General features: G+C 41.1%; 1 protein-coding gene across 4 annotated transcripts; it reads left to right on the top strand.

Moving 5' to 3' along the window:
* On the top strand, nt 1-24,834 carry LOC115155768 (T-box transcription factor TBX15). Of its 4 annotated transcripts, none has more exons than XM_029702701.1 (8): nt 1-692; nt 7,694-7,901; nt 10,445-10,546; nt 13,697-13,880; nt 16,233-16,400; nt 19,613-19,677; nt 20,934-21,055; nt 22,751-24,834. In XM_029702701.1, the coding sequence occupies exons 1-8, from the start codon at nt 491-493 to the stop codon at nt 23,569-23,571; spliced, it is 1,872 nt and encodes a 623-aa protein (XP_029558561.1). In that variant the 5' UTR covers nt 1-490; the 3' UTR covers nt 23,572-24,834. The 4 variants fall into 4 exon arrangements, with proteins under 4 accessions (XP_029558561.1, XP_029558563.1, XP_029558562.1 ...); XM_029702703.1 differs by having other exon boundaries at nt 2-692; nt 20,958-21,055; XM_029702702.1 differs by having other exon boundaries at nt 2-692; nt 13,697-13,868.
* Nucleotides 24,835-26,065: the final 1,231 nt, after the last annotated feature.

A 26,065-nucleotide genomic window follows, 5' to 3' on the forward strand; every position in this document is an offset into this window, starting at 1 on the left:
GGTCAGTTACAAGGGTCGGGTTTAGGATTCTTCCTTCAGGAGTTGGTGTTTCTCTCATTTGCTATTGGTTAACACATTTTGGTTCTCTCTCTTTCCAAACTTCTCATTGGACGTGTGCGATTTGACAGTGAGCGAAAGGGTTGCCCTTAACGCTTCAAAAAAAAAGTTATCCAGAAGTGAGTATCAATCAGAGAGAGGGGAGAAGGACAGAAAGGGGAAGAGAAAGAGGCAGGAAAGCAGGACGGAGAGACAGAAAGCGATAGATAGCCAGGAATATATTTAATGCTAACTTTCGAGCAAATAAATGCGCCGAGGGGATGGCGTATCATATCTTTAGAGGTTTGAAACAACATTTCTAGTCATAGTTTTTGGATTACTTTCGTCATTGGCGACTTTTGCACCGTTTTAAACATTGACGTGTGCATTTTCCTTGTGCTCGCTGCGTGGACGGAGTTTTTGTTTTCCCTCTGGTGGATTTGCCTTGAGAGAAATGAGTGACAGAAGGCGATCTGCTGCTGCTCTGAGCTCAAGAGCGCACGCCTTTTCGGTGGAAGCCCTGATCGGGTCAAACAAGAAGAGAAAGCTCCGGGGCTGGGAGGAAAAGGATCTGGAGTTGTCTATGGAGAGCCTCGCCAACAACGGACAATTAGGAGACGGCGACGACCCTGTGCATTGTCTGGATATCGACCCCGGTCAGTGCATAACCACCATCACTTCATATTTGGGGTTTTTTGAATATTGTTATGCTTCCAAAACAAAACTACGGATTGGCCTATCTCGCGGAAAAGAGGAATACAGAAAAGGCTACTATTTCATCACCATTTCAAAGATAACTAGTTATAACGTTTTCCTCAGATAGGCCTACTAATGTGGAATAATAACATATGTAGGCTAATAGTGTCCATAAATAATATGGATGTAGTTTAAAACGGCGTAACTATTGTACCGTAATAGTGGTGTTTTAACTTTGCATAAATTATCAAAGGAGTTAACCAACCCCAAATGATAGATTTTGTATAAATGCCATCACTTTAACAAACGGATAGGCCTGTCACACCTCGGTCAGACCGACAGGGACAATGCATCAATGCATAATACATTCTGCAGTCAAACTTTATTCATAAATACACATTTTTTACTGGATATGTGAACAACAAAAGTTCAACATTCACCTTTTGCTGCTGTACTAAACAAAAATATAAACGCAACATGCAAGAATTGCAAAGATTTTACTAAGTTACAGTTCATATGAGGAAGTCAGTCAATGGAAATAAATTCATTAGGCCCTAATCTGTGGATTTCACAGACAGGGAATACAGATATGCATCTGTTGATCACAGATAATTAAAACAAATGGTCTTCACATTGTTCCTCAGGTTCTCATCACAGTATTTTTTGTGCATTCAAATTGCCATCAATAAATTGCAGTTGTGTTCATTGTTGGGAACTTATGCCTGCCCATACCATAACCCCACCGCCACAATGGGACACTCTGTTCACAACGTTGACATCAGCAAACTTGGTCTGCGGTTGTGAGGACAATTAGGCATACTGCCAAATTCTCTAAAACGATGTTGTAGGTGGCTTATGGTAGAGAAATGAACATTAAATTCTCTGACAACAGCTCTGTTGGACATTCCTGTAGCCAGCATGCCAATTGCATGCTCCCTCAACTTGAGACATCTATGGCATTGTGTTGTGTGACAAAACTGCACATGTTAGAGTGGCCTTTTATTGTCCCAGCACAAGGTGCACCTGTGTAATGATCATGCTGTTATAATCAGCTTTTTGATATGCCAAACCTGTCAGGTGGATGGATTATCTTGGCAAAGGGAAAATGCTTACTAATAGGGATGTAAACAAATTTGTGCGCACAATCTGAGATAAATAAGCTTTTTGTGCATAAAGACAATTTCTGGGATATTTTCTTTCAGTTCATGAAACATGGGACCAACACTTTACATGTTGCGTTCATATTTTTGTTCAGTGTACTTCTGTCACATCTACGCATGCAATTTGATGCATATTTGGATAAATGGAACTGAATGTTCTTCTGGTGTATCAGAATGCAAGATCATTGTCGGTCTGATCGAGGCGTCACTAGACCATGACGCACGCAGAAAAATGCGGTAGCCTATTGCAGTAGAGCACGGTTAATTTTCTTTTTGCGCAGTTATATTCCTTAATTTTTTATTTATTTTTATTTATCCTTTATTTAACTAGGCAAGTCAGTTAAGAACATATTCTTAATTACAATGACGGCCTACCCCGGCCAAACCTGGATGACGCTGGGCCAATTGTGCTCTGCCCTATGGGACTCCCAATCACGGCCGGATGTGATGCAGCCTATGATCAAAAATATCATAAGCGGTTACGTTAAAAGTTATATTACCATTGTTTCACAAATGACTACACATTGGTACAAAATGAAGGTTGCATGTGGGGCCATTGTCCCTTCTCCATTTGCAGAAGCCTAGCTGCATAAAATTGCCCCGTCTCTCTTTCACGCGTGCCTCTCTTGATACAGTACAATTGGCCATGCCAGTGACCCAAGTGGAGACATGGTCAGTTGTAATTCATATTCACTTAAGATGGTTTTGAATTGGGAGAAATGTTTTGCTGAGATTATGAAGGCCTACATTGGTTTCTGTGATTCAATGCAAATTATGCATGTTTGGAGCATGGCACAATATATAGAAATTAGCCATCACAAGCCACACCTGGGTTACTTATACCTGTTTTTGTGTGAGTCCAAATATAATATGAGACAATGCGTGTGTTTTCGTGTGAAGAGAGTTTGTTTGAAGGTAGGCCTGTTGTGTGCTTGTTGTTTTCACTTGGTTAGCCTGTGTGCCCTGTATTTTCTATTCTAATTTAGTGAAGCATATCTATAGGCCTATAGTCTAACGCCATAATTTTTCCTATGTGGGAAACAATAGGCCAATAAAACGTAGACCTACGCTCAAACTATTTTTATAATTATGTTTTAGTACTTTATTTTTCCAATAATATAGGAATGGACACGCAACCTCTGCCTGTGTTTGTGTCCTAGCCCACTCAAACTGGGTTCATTGGAAAATTTTAAGGCTAAGGAAAATATCAACTTAGCTTTCAGCCAATTCTTGACAATTTAATCAATCACCTATAAGGATAGTCTAAAGTAAAATTGGATATCAATGTTTATTTAATTGAAATTGATAATATTAATTTTGTAATCTGAAATCGCAAAATCAAAAGGCTCAGGCTAATCTTTAAGGCCTATGAACCACGCAGGCTTTGTATTACTGTCAAAACACTTGATATTCCTAAATCGCAATTATATTTAGGTAAACCATTTGTTTTCGCTTTTCTTTGTTGCAAATGTTGTAATAATAAGTAGCCTGGGCTATCCCGATTTTCAATAGGCCAAAGTTATTGCATGCCTATGACGCAAATCACATTAGATTCAAGATGGGCATATCCTATAATTTTTCATTCTAGATTTTTCTAAATTATTTACAAAGACGTCTAGGACTTCATTTTTATACAAATTTAAAACGAACTAATAAGTTATTTAATAGGCTATATGTCACAAAATCAATTGACTGTCTCTTCTTTTCTAAGTCTTGGGGGATTTGGGGTAGGTTTGAATTTAAGAACATTGAACTCATCGAAGAGAGACTGATGTCAAAAGCTAGCATGAATGACTCAATCTCAAGGCTTTGAGTTTGAATATCCTTACTTTATTAAATACATCAATGAATGATGATGGTTATATTCTATATCCCATTCTAACCCTCCCAGGCCGCAAATATGAATCAGAATCCTAATATGAATTGATATCTCCTCTCAGCTCAGTATAGCCTACATTGAATTTCAACAGACGCCTAAACCAACATCTCAATATTACAATTGGATTCACAATAGGCCTAGTAGCTATAGACAAAGCGCGAAGTCCCACCTGCTTTTTATCAAATAGGATATAGGCCTAAACAAAGGGTATCTAAAAGGATCTCAAACTAATAGCCTACCCGCATTATAGACTATATGGCTATACATAGAAAATATATATCTTATTTGGTTCATTAGAACCTAATTTAGCGTCACGTGCATGGCTTAATGATCTAGGCCTACACATTTATTTTCTAATTGTACAGTTCATTTTAGAAGCTGCAAAGCTTTGTGGTTTGCCTTCAGCAACATGACTTGAACCTCATGCACAGAGGCTCTTGTCTGACGCGTGATGTGCAGCAGCAAGTGTTGTGCGTTTGGGGGATGCCTCACAAATGCGGAGGACCGAACTAAATTTGTTCACAGCTGAGATGCAGGGTTTCAGTACTACCATTGACTGCGATTCAGTCAGTTAAGGAAATGTCATATATCCTCCACGGTTTCACATTAAGTTAGAGTCGTCGTTGATTGAAAAGGAACGTTGTCTCGCGAGCTCCAAGTCATTTAGGAGCCATATTCCTGGCAGCGTCGCAAGTAGTTTGAGTATCCGACCTTGACTCGCCTCCAGTTGACACGTATAGACCAGCCATCACTGATAACAGCTAGTCTTTGTGGTCAGTTTGTGCGGTTTATATTTTTTACATAATGATTTTGCCTGCATGTGAGGCTTTCAAACAGACATGGTCAAATAACATTCTCATTGAAAGACACATCATGGGAAAAAGATCAGGTGTAAGAAAACTACCACCACACAATAGTTCAATTGGATTAATAACAATTCCGTTTCCCAGAGAGACAGCATGTACGACACATTACCTTTGTTTCATACAAGCACATGTAGGCCTATCTGCAGAATTAACCACTCCAATATTAAATTGCCTGCCTTAAATGTAAACATCAGCACTGTCAGCAGTTTGTGTGTGTGCGCGCGCTTGCTTGTGTCAGAGAGAGAGAGAGACTTTTCTTTTATGGATTTACAAATAAATGTAAACATCCAGACTGTGAAATATATCACTACAGATGATCTTTAATCTCACTCTTAAACCTATTACTGGCCTATATGGCCTGGACAGTAGTCTGTCTCACTAGGAATCTGTAATTATATTATGGATAACCATGTAGACTGTTTTATATTTTTAGTCTATGGAGTGACACTGATTTTTAAGTGACAGAATGTTTAATCTTATTCTGTCCGTACTTCATATAGCTCTGAGGTTTCAATATTGTTAACCTATTCTATATAATAATATATGATATAGAATAATATATGATATATAATAATATATGATATATAATAATATATTCTATATAATAATATATGATATAGCCTAATATATGATATATAATAATATATTCTATATAATAATATATGATATAGCCTAATATATGATATATGATATATAATAATATATGATATAGACATTGTCACTTGGTACTTCTGGGGTGATGATTCCTCTTTCACAAAATGCAAATGGCTGCTGATCATCTCTGAATCATTTTGTATGTTAGTAACCCAACTTTTAAAATGATGCCTCTGAGAAAAGATGAACTCTAAGCCAACAGATGTTTGTACTATTAAAAGGGTTTAATCCTTATTTTATTGCCTCTCCCTAACATAGGCCTGAATTAATTACAGGCGGAAACAGGTGGTTCTGATTCTTGTGGATTGGGTTACTCTGCAATTTCAAGGTTGGTAGATTGCTACTTACCCACTCTGTTACAACTGTATTAAATGCATTTTCTATTCATAAACCTGTTTCCATAGAAAGGTCTTTGCGATTTTATTTGTAACATTTTTGTCCAAATTAGATAATCACATAGTGAATAAGTTTGTGTAAGAATAATTAGCTGAAATCCATATTCTTTGCACCTACAAGCTGTTGTTATTCACATTCAACTAGCTGAATTTCTTGTGTGTACCCAAGCTTTGACAAACAGAAGATTGCATTATTGTTATTTTTTTACACTTGGTAGACAAAACAGTTGAGGAGATCTATGTTATCCATTGAGGCTCACCGCAAGTTGATTTCTCTGTGCCTAACCACAAGATAGTTCATTTGGGTTTTGAAAAAGTGGTTGCTGCTCTCCTCAGTTTAGCAGAGGTTGGCTACTGTCTATGATTGGCTAGTTAGTCAGCATTAGTCATGCACTTAAGGTTAGCACCAGATTTCTGACTCTGCTTCCACCTTTCTATCTGTAAGCTGCCATGAGGTGCTACTTCCTTCAATATATTTATTTATTTGTCGCTCACTCCATCTCTCTCATTCTCTCCCCTTCTCTCGGGACATGCGTCTTTCTACCCAGCAATATCCTGTGTAATGTGTGTAGTTCTTCTCACACTTTTGTAGCTCTGCTCTGTTCCTGCTGGTTAAAGTGGGTGTGACTGAGAGCAGGCTGTACGTGTGGAGGGGGACAGTGGGATAGCGGTGGAGGACAGGGACTGGTCTGATGACATGTGAGGGACAGCACGGTGACTCAGTGAGTGCTAGTGGATGGACGTGGTGTAGCTTAATGACAGTAAAGTGCCGAGACAACAGCAGCAGCAGCAGCAGCCATGATGGCTCTGAGCAGGCCCAGATCTCTGGCCTGGCCCGCTGTGTGGCTGATGGCTGCTGGATGCATGATGGCTGTATGGGCCAATCAACAGTTGCACTGTCTTGCCATGTTCCTTGCCTCACACAGAGAGTCATCACTGCCATCATACTGAAAGGATCTCTCAAGAGGATTATGCAAATATTTTTTTCTCCTCTCACACTTTCGCTCCCCTTCTCTGGACCTCTCTCATCTCCCTCTCTGTCTCTGTGGTGGACCGGTCCTGCCTGCACTGTCTTCATGTCTCCACTCCATGCTCTTGTCTCTTGTTTTGGGGTCGTGATCACTTGGTGGTTAGTCCTGGGCCACGCTCCAGTCTCTCAGCAGTCCTGAATCTGCATAAAAGCCTGTTTGCCTGGTGTGTCCTGCCAAAGCAACCTACTCATGTCAGGGCCCTCAATAAATCATATCATATTACATATTGGCACATAATAACAGAGGAGACAAGCACATTAATAAGAAATTGAAACATACAATTCATAACTTTACTGTGGGCTGTATAGAAAAAAAATATATATATTTATGAGCTGATACATGGCAAAATGTTTTTTTCACTACATAGTGTTGTCAATGTCGAATATAAAATGCTGCAGCCTAATAGTAATGTAAGCCTATAGGTTTATTTGGAAGCTAAGATCTGGAGCAGCTATTCTGGAAAATGTCTATATGCAGGCTATACATTTATTTTGCTATAGTAGTTGTTCTTATTGTGTTGCCAGAGATTCCATTGGGGAAAATATAACTTTTTTCTAACTTTGATGTGGGCCCTTTTCATAGCCTATGTGACATAGTAATATATTATATTTGTAGACATAGTGATATGCATGATAGTTTGTAGTTGACATGACAGTCAGTTGGGCTAAATATAGCTTTTAGAATTTTGTTGGTGGTCGTTTTTTCATGTAAAATGCACATTTCGTTTGATGCAAGCGTTACCCTTGTGGACACTTTATGACATTTCAAACGTAAATGGAATAGTTTTAGAGTCAGATTTATTTTTTATTATTTGAAATCCAACCAAACCCATATGATTTGAGTGAGTCAAATTCGGTGCTTTCTCGGAGTTCATGCTACAGATTATTTGGCCTCAACGGTCACTACTCAACTAATTTTCCTGAGGTCCCCGCTTTACCGCGGCTACATTATTTCATAATCGTGTTAATCTCCACAGATTCGGAGGCGAGCCCGGGTTCAGATGGCGAGGGTCTGGCGGAGAGGACGTCGTGCTCCTTCGGCTCCCCTGAGGACCTAGCCCCGGCGGCCTGCGAGCTGTCTCCCGCTGCCTCAATGGAGGAGATTCAGGTGGAGCTGCAGTGTGCGGACCTCTGGAAGCGCTTCCATGAAATTGGCACGGAGATGATCATCACTAAAGCCGGGAGGTAAAGCAGCTGCTGCATATTTATGATTTAAAGGACTCCGCTGATGAATATATTTTCTTCTTGGAGTTCATGCTCTTAGAAAAAAGGGTTCCAAAGGGCTCATTCGGCTGTCCCCATAGGATAACTATTTTTGGCTCATGGTGGAACCATTTTTAGTTCCTCTGTGGAAAGATTTCTACATGAAACCCAAAAGAGTTCTACCTCGAACCAAAAGGGTTCTACCTGTAAAAAGGGTTATTCAAAAGGTTCTCCTATGGGGACAGCCGAATAACCCTTTTACGTTTGATATCACCTTTTTGTTCCTAAGGTGACACACATGTAGCCTACTTTTGCGCAAAAGACCGCCGTGCGCTATGCATTACCCCTGTAGCACGCATGTTTTTGAGGGGTGCTAATGTGTTGCACATTGGGGCAAGGGCTCAGGACGCGCGAGGGCCGCTCTGTAATCACAGGCCATAAATGACGTATGAGGGTATTCCATGGCTGATGTCAGAGAATAGCCGGGGAAGAAAGGAACTGTTTCTAATTAATCTCTTTGAAACATGTTTTCGGTTCTTGCTCTTTTGGGCAGTGTTACGTACTGGGGAACGTAACAGGCAGCAATTACAACCCAAACAGAGCATATAACTTAACCTACACTGTTCTCATGAAGACTTCCCCCCCTCGCCAGGAACACCAGGTATTTCCCGTCCATTTTGAATTTAACGATCAAGGAATAGGCGGACGACGAATTTATGTAGTCGACTGATTCACGAAGTAGGCCTAGCAATAAAGCGGTCGAGGGTATGACGTTTTCCTCCATAAAACAAACGAAAAACAATCTGAAAGCATATGGTCTTCTGTAGGCCTATAGTTTATAATGCATAATTTGTTTATTTCAAAACTAGGTTTAATATAGGTTAAGGTGTTCATCTTAAATCTATCCTAACCGGTTTTAGTTTTAAAGGCCATTTTATTTTACTCTGGATTGTGAAACTCGACTTAGCCAGTTGCCCATTTCAAAATAATTGTAATTAATTAGGAATATTAGTTATGTTTCAAGCTCCCATTTAATGTCAATCAGCATCAAGCCTTTAGATTTTTCCACATTTATAACCATTTATGGTCCTGTATTGCTTAGTTGATAGAGCATCTCGCTTGCACCACTAGGGCCTGAGTTCGATTCCCGGGGCCACCCATACGTAACATGTATGCACGCATGACAGTAAGTCGTTTTGGACAAAAGCGTTTGCTAAATGGCATATATTATTATTATTATTACTTTTAGGCTAATATAGGCCTACTACCTTTAATAACAGAACATATTATGAAGTTTAACAACAGAAACTAGTATGATATTAATCGCATTTAACAAACATAGGCCTATGATGATTCCTCTGTATATGTGTCATGCATTAGAAGGGGGTGAGGGCAGAGCAGTATAGGCTATATATGGCCTAACACAGGGATGCGGCATATTTCTCTTAGTCTTCTAATTTTAAAACCATGCTTTCCATTTCGTTAGATTAGATTGGCTATCCACTGATTATTTTCGTCAATGTATCTTAATTTATTTGAAGCGGACCAATTAGTCTACATATTTCTATGGAGAAATGACAATGGCCAAGTTGTTTGCGTGTTTCATTTTCTTTTGGTAGGTCTCTATCAAATTACATAACAAGATTTTAAAGTTGTATTGTAAAGTTGTAGGTTTGTATTTTCGCGTTTGTTCTTCTGTTTTAATAACACATGTACACCAACTTTACAGTTAACCTATACATCTGACTTACCTAAACAATATATGATCAACGTTGTTTTCGTGAAATTCATGAATCAGATTTCCGTTGTTAATAGCCCCATATATATAATCAGTGTCTGTTTATATGCAGTAGAGTTTAAACGACTAGCTCCGTGTAGTTCATGCCTCTGCTAATAATAAGCCTATAAATTCAGAGGAGAAAGAAAGTAAGAAAACAGAACTCATTAGTCATTATGAGGGCAAAGATTTATGACGTTTAAATGAAAGAAAAATGCAGCTTTTGAAGTGTAAAACGAGGAATTAACTTGAAAATGTCTCTGTGTATGTAGTCCTACTTTTAATATGGCTTTTTTTGTTTTTCCTGGTTTGGTTTGCATCGAATTACCAAAAAACTTCTCATGATTGGGTGCATATTTTCAAGGAAGAGTGAGTTGTTGCCAGCTCGTGCATTAAAACAGTTTTAATCTTCTTTGAGGATGAAATTACCTACTTTCTTTAATCTGAATAATATTTATTTAATGAAGACATGGAATGTTGATACAGACATTTTAAGGAATTATCATAAAATGATGTGTCTAGGCTCTGTTATGAGTGGATGAGGGGTGGAAATTAGCTATATGACTGGCAAGACATTGGTTAAACTTTAAGCCATGCCCAGTGGTGCACTATAATATATTTCTAGTGGCGCGAGTGGAATTATACTTAATGTCTACATGGTGCAGGGTTCCATTTGTAATGCTGATACTCATAATATAATATTCAACTTAAGCTATATTGCTAATCTCTCTCTCTCGCTCTCTCTCAGGCGGATGTTCCCTGCAATGAGAGTAAAGATTGTGGGTCTGGACCCCCATCAGCAGTATTACATAGCCATGGACATTGTTCCTGTGGACAATAAGAGATACAGGTATGCTCCTATCTTCCTAAGGTATGCTCACACTTATTAGCGCTTCCTAACATTTCCTAACTTCCCGCCACTCATTCAGATGGGTGTGTACTATCGTGTGTGCACGGTGATGTACAGATATATACACAACATGTGCTGTTGGAACATTACACTCTCCATGTCTGAGATTCATGTTCTTATTCAGTCAAACCAAAATAGGCTCTACCCCCAATTTGGACAACATTGCCGATAAATAGTTGTTGTGTATTTTAAGATGGAGAGTAGTCCCCATGAACCCCAAAAAAACATACACAGATCATTGCAAATTTCCAATGGTATGCTGATATGCACATAAATCTAATGGAACCTGAAACAATGACCTTTACAGTTGTCCATCTTGGGGATAGGTTTTTATGATGGATATCTCCGGCCAAAGTATCTGAATTAATTTCTGGCATAGAGCACAATGTCTGGAGAGAAAGAGACCATAGGAGAGGAGAATGAAAATGATTTATCATACGATGTGTGTATGGTTAGAGTGACACCATAATATTGATAGCTTTATTCACTATGGAAATGGCAAAACATCTTTCTACCCTAAACCTGGTTCTTTGACCATGGCGGAATACAATTTTAATGTCGTAAGATACTGTTTTAATGAACTACCTCAGCTGAAGGACGCAGTTCAATGTGTCATACATTGGTGATGTGGCAGAGCGACAGACAAATGGCAAAGTGTCATAGTTGCATTAATGTTATAGCAGCGCAACAGATGGGTTCCAATACATTTGTTACATTTATTTTCTAATTTGACAGTGTACATCTTCAGTTTATATATCAATAACATGCATTAATGTTATATTATTGTTACAGATATTTTTACTATGTTTGCATTATATTTGAGACACAGGACTTGGCTTTCTTGAATGGAACACTGAGGAACCACTTTAACAATGCATTCATATTATTTCCCCCAGTTGTTTATTTATGTAAATGTGTAATTGAAGGATCGTAGAACCCTGGCTCGCTCACTGACTGAAGTGTTTGTCTACGAGGGGACGGTCTAGATAACCAACATATTATGGAGGATTTTTAGAAGCCAAAAGATCTTGTAAAATTAAATAGGATTTTCTTCCTGGCTGGGGACTTTACCACAGGGCTTTGCAAACTGAGCTCCGAGCTGTCACTGGAATGTCTCATAGTTCTCATAGAGTTGGGGTCTGGAAATAGTCTTTATTGAAATTTACTTGCTTTACTTAGGCTCTCTGCCTCTCTTCAGGAGTGTCTCATTTATACTGGGCTCGTTAAATCTCCATATTTTACTTGTCTTTTATGTGGACAGTTGGTATGTTCTAAATTTGAATCACAAACGAAAAGTGCAGACACCAGCACTGTCTAGCTCTTCAAATTGACTTTGTCCTCTATATTTGAAAACACTCACATACACACACACACACACATACGAAAACACGTTCACATACAAGGACTTTACTTAATGATGTAAACTCTGAACATACACCAGTCAACCCTGTAGGGCAGGGATGATCAAGTAGATTCAACCACGGGTCGTTTTGTTTTGAGCGGATGGTCGGGGGGCCAGAACATAATTATAAATCATTTGTAGACTGCAAATTGACTGCAAGAAGCCCAAACAGATATAACATTTGACTGAAATATTATAATTTCAAACCTTGCTTACATTTGTAAACAATCTCGTGTCTCGCTATTATGCGAGGGAATATTTGGGAATATTCCAAACATTAAAATCACTTGGAGGTGATTACCTGGTGTTTTTACAGCCTTTTATGTCCCCCCCCAAAATACAAATAATTATACTTATTTTTGCTCAGAAAACTTGGGGGGCCAAATAAAACCACTTGTGGGCCAAATTCGGCCCACAGACCACCAGTTGGGGAACCCTGCTGTAGGGAAATGTAATGGTGATACTTACTCTATCAGTTAGTAAGGTAACCCAATATTTATTTTACCTTTATTTAACTAGGCAGGTCAGTTAAGAACAAATTCTTATTTTCAATGACAGCCTAGGAACAGTGGGTTAACTGCCTTGTTCAGGGGCAGAACGACAGACCTTGTCAGCTCAGGGATTCAAACTTGCAACCTTTCGATTACTAGTCCAACGCTCTAACCACTAGGCTACCCTGCCGCCCCATAATATACAGTACAGCCTGGGTTTGGCAAGTGTGTGTGAGTATTTTAACGTGTGTCTGTCTGAATTTCTGTGTCCATAAAAGTATGTATCTGTTTCATGAGTTGCATGCATGCATATGTTGTCTGTGGTCTATGTGTGTGTGTGTGAAGTGTGTGGTGTTGGGTGAGCGGGCTAGGCTACCCCCATCTGTCCGAATGGTGTCACATAAAGTCAGATCTTTATTGATTGTGCTGGAGCCAGATGGCAGATTTATGGAAGATGAAAGGGGGCTAATCAAATTTCCAGTCCTGTTTGGGGCTAAGGTCTCTCTCTTCTTCAACACTTTTCCTGTTACACGGAACTTAACCCTAAACAGCACTCCAAACAGGAAATTACACAAACGCCTGGCATTCTGTGTGTGTGTTTGGTCTGGTGTGTGTTTGTGTGTGTGTTCTTGTGTGCTAAAGAGGTGAGAGAGTGTGCATGTGTGTACAGGGGGCTTAAGGCTGTGTGTGTGTGAGAGAGAGAGAGACCGAGAGGGTGGTGTAACGCTGCTAGACAATAACAAAGAGGCCAAATTAGAGTTTTGTCCATGTTTTACCACTGAGTGATGACTATGGAAGAGGCGTTGCAGCTAAGCACTTTCAACTGTGCGCATGGCCAGAACTAAAGGCAAACCGCTGTGCTTGGGGCTACAGTGGATTGGAGTCCCTCTCTTGCTTCAGTCAGTCAGTGAGGGGAATGCTCTGTGCTGGGCGGGGCAGTCATATTGTACCCTAACTCGCAATGCAACATAAAATGTTATGACAGCTTAGTTGTGAATATGTCGTTAAAAGGATATGTAGTATGTGTGGGGATATTTGATGTCTCTATTGTGAACAAGCTCTGCATCTGCAACACATGAACTCCCTGACTTCAATGCTTCACAATAACATGTGCAAAACCTGTGGAAAAAAACAGAGAATCAAATGTGAAATAAGGTTTGGTGCTGATACGTCTGTCACTGTGTGTCTGTCCTCTAGGTATGTGTACCACAGCTCCAAGTGGATGGTGGCGGGGAACGCGGACTCCCCAGTGCCCCCGCGGGTCTACATCCACCCAGACTCCCTGGCTTCTGGAGACACCTGGATGAGGCAGGTGGTCAGCTTCGACAAACTCAAACTCACCAACAATGAGCTGGACGACCAGGGCCATGTGAGTGAGCCGGTGAGCCGGCTTAACTTGACATACCATACTCTTGCCCCCCTCCTACACCTGTACACTGTTACACCTGTACACCTTTACACCTGTTCACTAATACAAAGACATGTAAGTAATTGAACTGTTTCAGTATTTCTCAAAGTGTTTTACATTGTAATATGGGATTTTACTTCACCCCACCCATGTGTAGATAAGACTATTCTTAGAGAACAAGACTGCGGCCTTTATCAACTGATGCTGAAATAGTTGATCGGCATTGATGTAGTTATGGCACAAGATGGATCTCCTCATGACATGAACTCCGTGCTGTTACAGGCCAGATTGCTTTTATTACGGGGCCTTGACGTTGTTGAAACAGTCAGAAGAGCCAGTGCAAATCCATTTCTCCATAGAGGTCCTGATTTAGGGATGCCAGGTAATGTAATTACTCAAGAAGGACCCAACCTCCCTAGCCATGACGGAGAGATACATCATTTTTAGAATTTTCTCTCAAAATGGATGCCAGTGACTTCATGTAGCCTAGTGAGGCGCTGATGGGCCGGCACATTCTGGTCCTCATATGGGCCTGTTTTCCAACCGGCCAGCTGATGCTATCGCAGCTCCGCTCCGACAAATGTAATAACAGATGGGTGTTAGATGCAGCAGTGGGCACGTATTTTTGGGGGGAGTCAGGCAAGGCTCCTTTCTCTCCCACAGCCACGTTATAAGGCCTTTGTTCCGCTGGAGGCATCGAGGCGAGAGGAAATTAACTTTGGAACTTCATGTGTGGGAAACCTCACCGCAAATAGGCGGGTATCTGTCCCATCACTCATTTCTTCTTCCGCCGTCTTGCCATACTATTAAACCTCTCCATTAACAGTGGTTGCTATAATAAAGGGAAAGGGAAAGGGGGATACCTAATCAATTGTACAACTGAATGCATTCAACTCAAATGTGTCTTCCACATTTAAGCCAACCCCTCTGAATCACATAAGCAGGGCTATTGGTTCTTAAAAAACTCTAAAAGTGTAAGCCGTTGGGGGGACTAACATATGGAATTGTTTTAAGATGGTCATACCATGGACCATTTAGCTATTTGATTTAGAACTTTAGGAAACCTTTAGGTATACATTATTTGGGGATAAAATATAGAATTTGCCCTTTACTGCTATAGCCCATAGAAACACATTGAATAACATGTTAATAAATGGCAAAAAAGACAGACAAAAAATGTATCATAAGGTTTTGAAGTGTCTGTTCTATGTCTCTAAGAGATATAAGAAAGCTCAGGAAATATTTTAGTTTAACCCCTTATTTTTGTTGTCACAAAACTACCTCCATACTTCCATTCATTTGTATGGGTTACATTCAGACGAGTCCCGTGACACTTGTGGGGGTTGTAGACCAAAACGGAGAGAGTCTCCCCTTTCCATATAGTGGTCATAATAGTACAGATGTTTTCGTGAGAAGACCGATTTTCGGGATGTCTCATGGTCTGACAAACACCGCTGTAGCTCAGCCACCTTCCACCGCAGATGCAGAAGGCCGACGGAGGCGGATGGGGTGAATTGAGACTAGCCCATGCAAAAAGATATCTCTAGTTTAAACTGACGGATTTGATGGGGATTTTTTTATTATGTTACTTAGATTGACGCACGGGTGATTAACCAAGCTGATTGGCTTTTGCTTGTTATTCATATAAATAAGTAATAAATATGTAACTGAAATCACTTTATTGCTACAGTAGGCCTCTTATTTTAAGGACACTACTAGATGTATTGCTTTGATAATAGATCCGTCAGATAAGTCCCTTGTCTGCGCTGTGTTGTTGTGAGCTCAGTGTGTGTATGTGTGACTGGGGAGGGTTTGACCTGACCCAGAACCCTGGCCCTGACTTGGGGTCCCCTGGACTGAGCAGGGGGAAAGGGGAAGAGGATGGGGGGCTGGGATATTACATTTACTGTCAATGTTATTCGTTACTGTTTGAAATGACCCCCTTAGTTGTTTGTGGCTCCAGGGAGGCTTTCTCACTCGGGCTGTAATCAAGAGCAGACAAAGAGCCGGATGGAAGGCTGGGCCGTCATAGCCTGAAGCACTCTGCTCTCTGGTGTTAAATACTTACTTTACCACCTCTCTTATCATAAGTGTGGACTTGTGTTCCTCTTAATCATACAGCCCTGATATGAACTCAGACTTGCTTAGACACGCATAGGCACACACACACACACACACACACACACACACACACACACACACACACACACACACACACACACACACACACACACACACACACACACACACACACACACACACACACACACACACACACACACACACACACACAATGTAACCATTACGATCTCTCTGTGGTTTCAGATCATCCTCCACTCCATGCATAAGTACCAGCCTCGTGTCCATGTGATCAGGAAGGACTTCAGCAGTGACCTGTCCCCCACCAAGCCTGTTCCCAGTGGAGAGGGAGTGAAGACCTTTAGCTTCCCTGACACAGTCTTCACCACCGTCACCGCCTACCAGAACCAACAGGTCTGAGGCCAGACACCTTTCTCTTTGTTGCTACGATGCTGTTGCCACTCAATTGGTCTATCTGCACCAGGCTTAGGGTCAATTCAAGTTTAATTTGAGTCAATTTTGGAAGTGAACTTAAAGCGGAAGTGACACCGTTTTAACTACTTTGCAGATATGAATGAAATAAACAGACAATCATAATATCAGTCCAAAATATCAAATTCATAGTTTATGGCTCAAAACATACTTCGTAAGAGGTTTTAAAAAAAATGTTATATTTGACTCAAAATTCCATTATATATAGTTAGGTATTGTTTGCAGAATAGATGGATGCAATCAATGCATGATTAATACACAGTTGAAGTCAGAAGTTTACATACACTTAGGTTGGAGTCATTAAAACTCATTTTTCAACCACTCCACAAATTTCTTGTTAACAAACTATTGTTTCGGCAAGTCAGTTAGGACATCTACTTTGTGCATGACACAAGTAATGTTTCCAACAATTATTTACAGACAGAGTATTTCACTTATAATTCACTGTATCAGAAGTGGGTCAGAAGTTTACATACACTAAGTTGACTGTGCCTTTAAACAGCTTGGAAAAGTCCAGAAAATTATGTCATGGCTTTAGAAGTTTCTGATAGGCTAATTGACATAATTTGAGTCATTTGGAGGTGTTCCCTTGGATGTATTTCAAGGCCTACCTTCAAACACAGTGCCTCTTTGCTTGACATCATGGGAAAATCAAACGAAATCAGCCAAGACCTCAGAAAAAAAATTGTAGACCTCCACAAGTCTGGTTCATCCTTGGGAGCAATTTCCTAACACCTGAAAGTACCACGTTCATCTGTACAAAAGTATAAACACCATGGGACCACGCAGCCGTCATACCGCTCAGGAAGGAGACTCCTTCTGTCTCCTAGAGATGAACGTACTTTGGTGCGAAAAGTGCAAATCAATCCCAGAACAAAAGCAAAGGACCTTGTGAAGATGCTGGAGGAAACAGGTACAAAAGTATCTATATCCACAGTAAAACAAGTCCTATATCGACATAATCTGACAGGCCGCTCAGCAAGGAAGAAGCCACTGCTCCAAAACTGCCATAAAAAAGCCAGACTACAGTTTGCAACTGCACATGGGGACAAAGATCGTACTTTGGTCCTCTGGTCTGATGAAACAAAAATAGAGCTGTTTGGCCATATTGTCCATTGTTATATTTGGAGGAACAAGGGGGAGGCTTGCAAGTCGAAGAACACCATCCCAACCGTGAAGCATGGATGTGGCAGCATCATGTTGTGGGGGTGCTTTGCTGCAGGAGGGACTGGTGCACTTCACAAAATAGATGGCATCATGAGGATGGAAATGATGTGGATATACTGCAGCAACATCTCCAGACATCAGTCAGGAAGTTAAAGCTTGGTCGCAAATGGGTCTTCCAAATGGACAATGACCCCAAGCATACTTCCAAAGTTGTGACAAAATGGCTTAAGGACAACAAAGTCAAGGTATTGGAGTGGCCATCACAAAGCCCTGACCTCTATCCTATAGAAAATTTGTGGGCAGAACTGTTAAAGCGTGTGCGAGCAAGGAGGCCTACAAATCTGATTCAGTTACACCAGCTCTGTCAGGAGGAATGGGCCAAAATTCACCCAACTTATTGTGGGAAGCTTGTGAAAGGCTACCTGAAACGTTTGACCCAAGTTCAACAATTTAAAGGCAATGCTACCAAATACTAATTGAGTGTATGTAAACTTCTGACCCACTGGGAATCTGATGAAAGAAAGAAATGCTGAAATAAATCACTCTACTATTATTCTGACATTTCACATTCTTAAAATAAAGTGGTGATCCTAACTGACGTAAAACAGGGAAGATTTTTTACTAGGATTAAATGTCAGGAATTGTGAAAACTGAGTTTAAATGTATTCGGCTAAGGTGTATGTAAACTTCCGACTTCAACTGTAATTAACCAATGCAATGCTTGGCAGTCTAATAAAAATTGCTATCAGGTTGTAAATCACATTTCATGCATTGTTTGGAGCCTGAAGCCATTTGGTTGATGCAAGTGGGTGAAAGTTAGGTGGATATCTCAACACAATCAAACGAGCATGAGCAATGATCATAAGTCATAACGTGGCTAATATTTAGCAAGCTAAAAACACAGAGCTTTGATGTAGCTAGCTGCTGGAAGGATGTAATGTCATCATTTGGATGAGTGTATAAGTGACAGACTTTTTCCCCAAAAAGATTTTCGCAGCTTAGGTGGCTACAGCTAAGTTGCAGGTGTCATTTGGTTAGCTAGCTAACAAGAAATGTGACTTGCTACTGAACTTGAACAACTGTTAGCCACAGGAAACTCTCATTTGTCGATCAAATGTATTTGTCATCGATCAAATTGGCAGGCACGCAAGCAAGCTGGTAATCCAATTCAGTTGTCAAAAACATAGGTTAGCAGGTATTGGAAGGCAGGCTGCAACAGGGCAAGTGAGCAGGCTACTATTCCCCATCATATCAGTGCAACTACATGCTGAAACATTTGACAGTTTATCTAAAGATACTGGTTTCCTCTTTTGTCTGTACATTTATCCCTCACTAGATTTCATGTTAGCTCATCTGGCTCTTTCTAAAGTTGTGTTGTTGTAGCTGCCTGTAAACATACCGTTAAAAGTGAATGGCATAACCCAGAATGGCAATGGATTATTTGCATATACGCCAACTGTAGCTCTGATTGGTTAGGGTCTGTGTAGAGTCTGGGCCTGGACAAGACTGATAAGTTTTTATTCCTTTTTATTTACTGCGGTGTCTATTAATTGCCCAAATACACGGCAGCTTTCCCACTCATATTACTATAGAATTTTCACAAATTCCCAAACATTCTATGAATGTATCAAAATGTAAAATGCTCGCTTGTCACAAAATGTTTTTAAAAAATCACCATATTCTTCCCGAGGGTGTACAGGATGTAAACATATTTTAAGGAAATGTATTGTGCTAAAATGGTGTCAGTTCCTCTTTAAATTCAGTTTATGAATGGAAAATGACCAATTATTATTATTATTATTATTATATAAAAAAAGATTTTCATGAATTCCTTTATTCATACATTCCTTAATTTCCCCTTTGATTTCTTTGAAATCTTTATATTGATACATTTTCCCCCTCTCCAACATGTGCATCGGTCATATATATGTCATTTGTTTTGATTGTCATGTTTTTCTTTCCCGCAGATAACTAGATTAAAGATTGATCGCAACCCATTTGCTAAAGGATTTCGGGATTCAGGTAGAAACAGGTATACATTCCTCCACTAACCCGAGGTCCGTGTAAAACAACCTGTCTCCGCGTTCGCCATGCTGTGTGCCGCAAATCTGTCCTTTTGTCCAACGTGGCCTTTAATATGGAAACAATCCCCTGGAGATACCTCCTAATCCCATATGCTGCTCCATATAAAATTAGTCACTCTCTCCCCAGCAAAGAAAACCCCACTACATCTGAGATAGAACCACAGGTTCTGGGTAGGGGAGAGCTCTCTCTCTCTTTCTCGCTCTCTCTCTCAGTCCGGATTATCATATGTAACAGGGGAAACACTGAACCAGACCCTCAGCACATGAAAGCTCCCCTCCCATCTGGAGCGCATTATCGGCACAGTTATTTGAGACATATTTTTTCATTTTTCAAACAATACAGTGCATGATTTATGAACTAGCATTAGAATTTCATTGCAGAAAACTACAGATGAAAAGATTATGTAGAAATAAGATATTTATAGACAGAAAATGTATTTATCCTCACACATATCCCCCTAACTACTCATACCAATGCATTATAGTAATTTACTACATCACTGTTAAGCTGTCAGTTATTCCACATTATAGCGAACTGAAATTAATTAAAACGAGGACATATGACACAAGCTAATTCGTTAATTAACTACTGAGTTGTTTCCCCTCTATGAATTTATATCTTAATATAGCGCTCTCTCAGGCATTAAATTATGATTGTCGTCAATCAGATTTTTTGACTGGTGACACTTGACTTTATGAGGTAAAACAGGGCAGAGCTCATTTGTTGGGTTTTGGTTCTGAGCGCTATGAATGAGCGCACTGATGGCCAGGGCCAGTGTGATTAGCGTAGCGCGCAAATGAGCTGAAATGGCCCTGGAGTTACTGGCCCTAAAATAACATGGTCGGGACAGGCCCTCGTTTCCCTGGGACAGGGCCCAGCGGCGCACACGAGAGTAAATCATGCAGTAAGGAGAACCGTGTACAGATTCTAGATGAAACGTCACTCAGATTTATGATCACAGTAAAAACCTGCACATTTTAATGGCTCCAGTTTCCTCCCAGTCTGACTCTACTTCTCCTTCTCTTCCTCCCCCTCTCTCATTCTCACTTACACTCCTTCCTTTCTCTATGTCCCTCTCTCTCTCTTCGACTATCTGTTTTGCCATCACAACTCTTCCTTCCTCTTTCTCCTACCCCGCCTTTGTTATGTTTTATGTATCCGTCCCTCACACTGACCCTCTTTTTTTTCTCTCCACTGTTTCAGTCTCTCGTTCTCTCTCTCACACAGGACTGGTCTGGAGGCAATCATGGAGACCTATGCGTTCTGGAGACCGCCTGTGAGGACACTCACGTTTGAGGACTTCACCAACATGCAGAAACAGCAAGGTGTGTACAACGGTCTCTAAACTATGGCCTAATCTCTACAATCTTCTACAATATACACTCTTTCACTGTCACTTCATATCTTTCCTTTACCTCACAACACATCAATTATCTGCATCAGTCTGGTCATCACCACCTGTTTTGGCACCTAACTTGGCATCTGCTGAACTTTTTATTAAATTAACCCTGTTGCTTTTGGACGGCTTTGTGACATGAGTGAAATCAGTGAAAGCTCAGCGTCTTGGTCATGGCTCGTATCACAGGCCCCGATGCATTAAAGCCAATTTCTTCAGCGCTCCTTCCTCCGAGGTCATGATGACGTTACACCACTCAGTATTTTGTCTGTGTCGACATCTGTTTGTTATCACAAACTCCTCCAAACCGATTAGACGTTAATTAGAGTCCTCACGCCGCTGATTAACTTTGGGCGCTCCGTAAGGGCTCGGAGCTAGAGCGTGTGTCGTCCCCCCACCTCCACTCCTGTCCCCCCCAGCGGCACCAGATTCCCTTCCAGCAGGGTAATCAACAGCCCTTCCAGCAGGGTAATCAACAGCCCTTCCAGCGGGGTAATCAACAGCCCTTCCAGCGGGGTAATCAACAGCCCTTCCAGCGGGGTAATCAACAGTTCCCCTCAGCGCCACCAGACACCCTTCCAGCGGGGTAATCAACAGCCCTTCCAGCAGGGTAATCAACAGCCCTTCCAGCGGGGTAATCAACAGCCCTTCCAGCAGGGTAATCAACAGCCCTTCCAGCGGGGTAATCAACAGTTCCCCTCAGCGCCACCAGACACCCTTCCAGCGGGGTAATCAACAGCCCTTCCAGCGGGGTAATCAACAGTTCCCCTCAGCAACGCTGAAGCTGCTCTAACCCCTGCCCGACCAGAGAGGAAAACATGACATCACTATGATATCCCCCTCTCCTGGCCAACAGAACCCTGCAGAACTGAGCTGAACATTATCGAAGGCATATGGTGCAGTCAGAATCAGAACCCTGGCCAAGAGAGAGTCATGAAGTTTTTCTTTTCTTTAGCTGGTTTCAAACTGTATTTCTCTAACATTAAAATTAATACGGGCCAAATTCTCATCAATAAAGAAATATGTGAGTGATATCCCACAGCTATCCGCCAATTCCAAAAGCTTGACTTATTGCATGTTAACCTGTGCCAAGATAAAAAATATATATTTCTACATCCATACATGTCTAAATTATGAATGCATGATTCTTTGAGAAAAGGGGCAAGCTCGGAGCTCTGTTGACCAGATATGTACTGTATCAAACTGAAGCCACATTTATGCTCAGAAACAAGTACTGTTATTTTAGGGTTTAGGATCCAATAAATACTACTATTTCAAAAAAGTAATGATGTCATGCAATTAGTACTTAAAATCAGATGTTGAGCATATGAAAGTGGTAAAGTCAGCTGAAATTGACCAGTAAGTGTAATATCAAATTCTTTAATACATGTGAATTAAGTGGCTTATGCACCAGTCTTAAACAGGGCTCTCATATTTGACCGGTTAAGATCAAACGGCAGCAGTCACTGGAATGAGACATTCTGGCGGCGATAGGTCGAATGGCTGAAATGAGAGATACTCTGAGTGTGATTGTTGGCCAATGCTTCTGTTGTTGTTTCACTCCGTAGCGTTGGCTCTGTCTCACTGTCTTTGCGTTGAGTGTGTGTGTCTGTGTGTTTTTCAGGAGGAAGTACGGGCACCTCTCCCACCACCTCCAGCACAGGAGCCCCCTCCCCTTCTGGCACGGCCCACCTCCTGTCCCCCTCCTGCTCCCCGCCCACCTTCCACCTGGCCCCCAACACCTTCAACGTGGGCTGCAGAGAGAGCCAGCTGTGCAGTATGGGCCTGTCTGAGTATCCGGCTTGCGCCCGCAGCAACATGGCGGCCCTGCAGGGCTACGGGGGACTGGCCGACAGCTCCTATGGACGCCTCCAAGCAGCAGGAGGCGCTGTGGCCTCCGCCCAGCAGTCTGAATCCTTCCTGCCCCAGAGGACGTCCTCCCTGATCACTGCAGGCATGCAAGGGGGTGGCCATGGCCCTCTGTCTGGCAGCAGCGGTGGCGGGAAGATGGATGCCTACGGAGGTCAGCTGACCTCATTTCCGGCCTCCCAGCTGCAGTATGTGATGCAGGGTGGAGCTAGCTCTGCCTCTGGCTCCTCCTCCTCCTCAGGCTCCTCCCCCTCTTCTGCCCACATGTTCAGCGGGGGCCATCACCATGTGCAGCAGGGATCCTACAACGCCTTCTCACTCCACAACCCCTACAACCTGTATGGATACAACTTCCCCACTTCCCCTCGCCTGGCTTCCAGCCCTGAGAAGACCCAGGGTGGCCTCCTGTGCTCCTCCTCCTCTGCCGGGGTGTTTGCCGAGCGCCAGTACCTGTCCAACGGTGGCATGGACAGCATGCACATGATTGGCAACCCCTCCGCTGGCCAGCAGGGGGCTGGCTCCTGTGATGGCCGTCAGTATGGCTCCTCCTCTCAGATGTCAATGCACATGGTGTAAAAACTGAGATCCCACTTCTGACACCAATTTTCACTGTCCTGTTATTTGAAGAAGTTCTGTCTCTTCTACTAAGATATGCTATTGATGAGTCATTTTACATTTAGCGTTGTTTGTAATACTGAGGTACAAAGTGAACCTTTCAAAAAACAGACTTTTCATCTCATTGTGTTTTTTAATTTTTTTTATTTCACCTCACATGCTTTAAACAAGGAGGTGGAACTGTTATTTAATTACCACAATAGTGTTAAAAAGGGGAAGTAGAACCATATACCGTACTCTCAGTGCACATGTGGCTGTTTAGAACACTAACCCCAACCATGGGGACATACAGGGGGATACGTGAAAGAGAGGAGACCACATACTCTTACTGTCGAGGGATTCTCAGGAGTGAACCCCCATGAACCTGTTATGGTGCAATAGTAATGACAGTCTCTACAGTAACTCAGCCTTGTTGCTATGGACTCTATCCAGTCCCGGACAGGATGTGACAGGGGCTCTGTGTGATCCAGAAACTTCACCTCCACTTCCACTGCTCTAGTTTTAACAAGACATTTATGCAACATTATGCCATAACGTTGTGGCAACATTGGGAGAGAACTGAGAGGGTTGTGGACATTAACAGTGCCGGATCAATATGAAGGACTTCACTATAAAGGTTTTCCCCTCTGGCCACTCAGCGGGGATGATGGGAGGATGATGGATGAGGCACAGAGGGTGAATATAATATAATACAGCACATGCTGGAAGGATGAAGTCAAAAAACTAAAGGTCAGGGTGAGGGAGGAACTATGTCTGTCTGACAGTGGGGTACAGTTGTTGGCCCTGCACCTCTCAGTGGACACGGTGGACGAGAAGCTCTGTTCAAGTGGACACTGAACATATAGTGAAATACAGTGAAATCACCACAATCTTATCAACTCCTTCCCTCACAGACTGGAATGGCTTCACTATTTTTGAGTGGATTACCTTTTTAAAAGCATATATAAGATGGTGAATGCAAGCAAAAACCATAAGCTTTAAAGTTGTTGTGTGAAAGGTTATAAAGATAGAATAGGAAAACAGAGTAATTATAGTATGTTTTGGTGTGTTGTAGATAATTGTATTTAAGTGCCAAGCAATAATACAATTATATGGGCCAATCTATCATGAAAACAAATGTGAGAAAAAATGGAAATAGCAAAATTATTATTTTGAAAGGCCTTTTAAAAAACTGTAAATACAGGTGCCAAGCACACAAAAGTTCAATAAACATTTTAATTCATTTACATGTTTTTGATTCATTTACAGCTGTCACTCTCTGTAAGATGTGCATATATTAAAAAAAGTGGACCACTAACAAAAACACAAGCAATAGAGTAAATGCATCCCCTGACATTTTCCCATGCAAATAGAACTTGATTACTATGATATTCTACTATATATCTATATATATGGTATACAGTGCCTTCAGAAAGTATTCATACTCCTTGACTTATTCCACATGCTGTTGTGTTACAGCCTGAATTCAAAATTGATTAAATATATATTTTTCTCACCCATCTACACATAATACCCCATAATGACAAAGCAAAAACATGTTTTTATAATTTGTATTCCAAATGATTGAAAATGAAATACAAAAATACAGTATCTCATTTAAATAAGTATTCAAACCCCTGAGTCAATACATGTTAGAATCACATTTGACAGCAATTACAGCTGTGAGTCTTTCTGGGTAAGTCTCTAAGAGCTTTGCACACGTGTACAATATTTGCACATTATTCTTTTTTTTTAATTCTTCAAGCTCTGTCAAGTTGGTTGTTGACCATTGCTAGACAGACATTTTTATTCTTGCCATAGATTTTCAAGACGATTTAAGTAAAAACTGTAACTAGGTCACCTAGGAACATTCAACATAGTCTTGGTAAGGAACTCCAGTGTATATTTGGCCTTGTGTTTTAGGTTATTTTCTTGCTGGAAGGTGAATTTGAAATCCCAGTGTCTGTTGGAAAGTAGATTGAACCAGGTTTTCCTATAGGATTTTGCCTGTGTTTAGCTCTATTCCATGTCTTTCTATCCCCAATATCTCCCTAGTCCTTGCCAATGACAAGCATACCCATAACATGATGCAGCCACCACCATGCTTGAAAATATGAAGAGTGGTACTCAGTGATTTGTTGTGTTGGATTTGCCCCAAACATAAAGGACATAAAGTAAATGTATTTGCCACATTTTTGCGGTTTTACTTTAGTGCCTTATTGCAAACAGGATGCATGTTTTGGATTTTTTTTTAAATCGGTACAGGCTTCCTTCTTTTCACTCTGTCATGTAAGTTAGTATTGTGGAGTAACTACAATGTTGTTGATCCATCCTCAGTTTCTCCTTTCACAGCCATTAAACTCTGTAACTGTTTTAAAGTCACCATTGGCCTCATGGTGAAATCCCTGAGTGGTTTCCTTACTCTATGGGCAATTGAGTTAGGAAGGATGTCTTTATCTTTGTAGTGACTGGGTGT

This window comes from Salmo trutta, chromosome 20 (genome assembly GCF_901001165.1).
Source record: "Salmo trutta chromosome 20, fSalTru1.1, whole genome shotgun sequence".
NCBI classification, from domain to species: Eukaryota; Metazoa; Chordata; class Actinopteri; order Salmoniformes; family Salmonidae; genus Salmo; species Salmo trutta.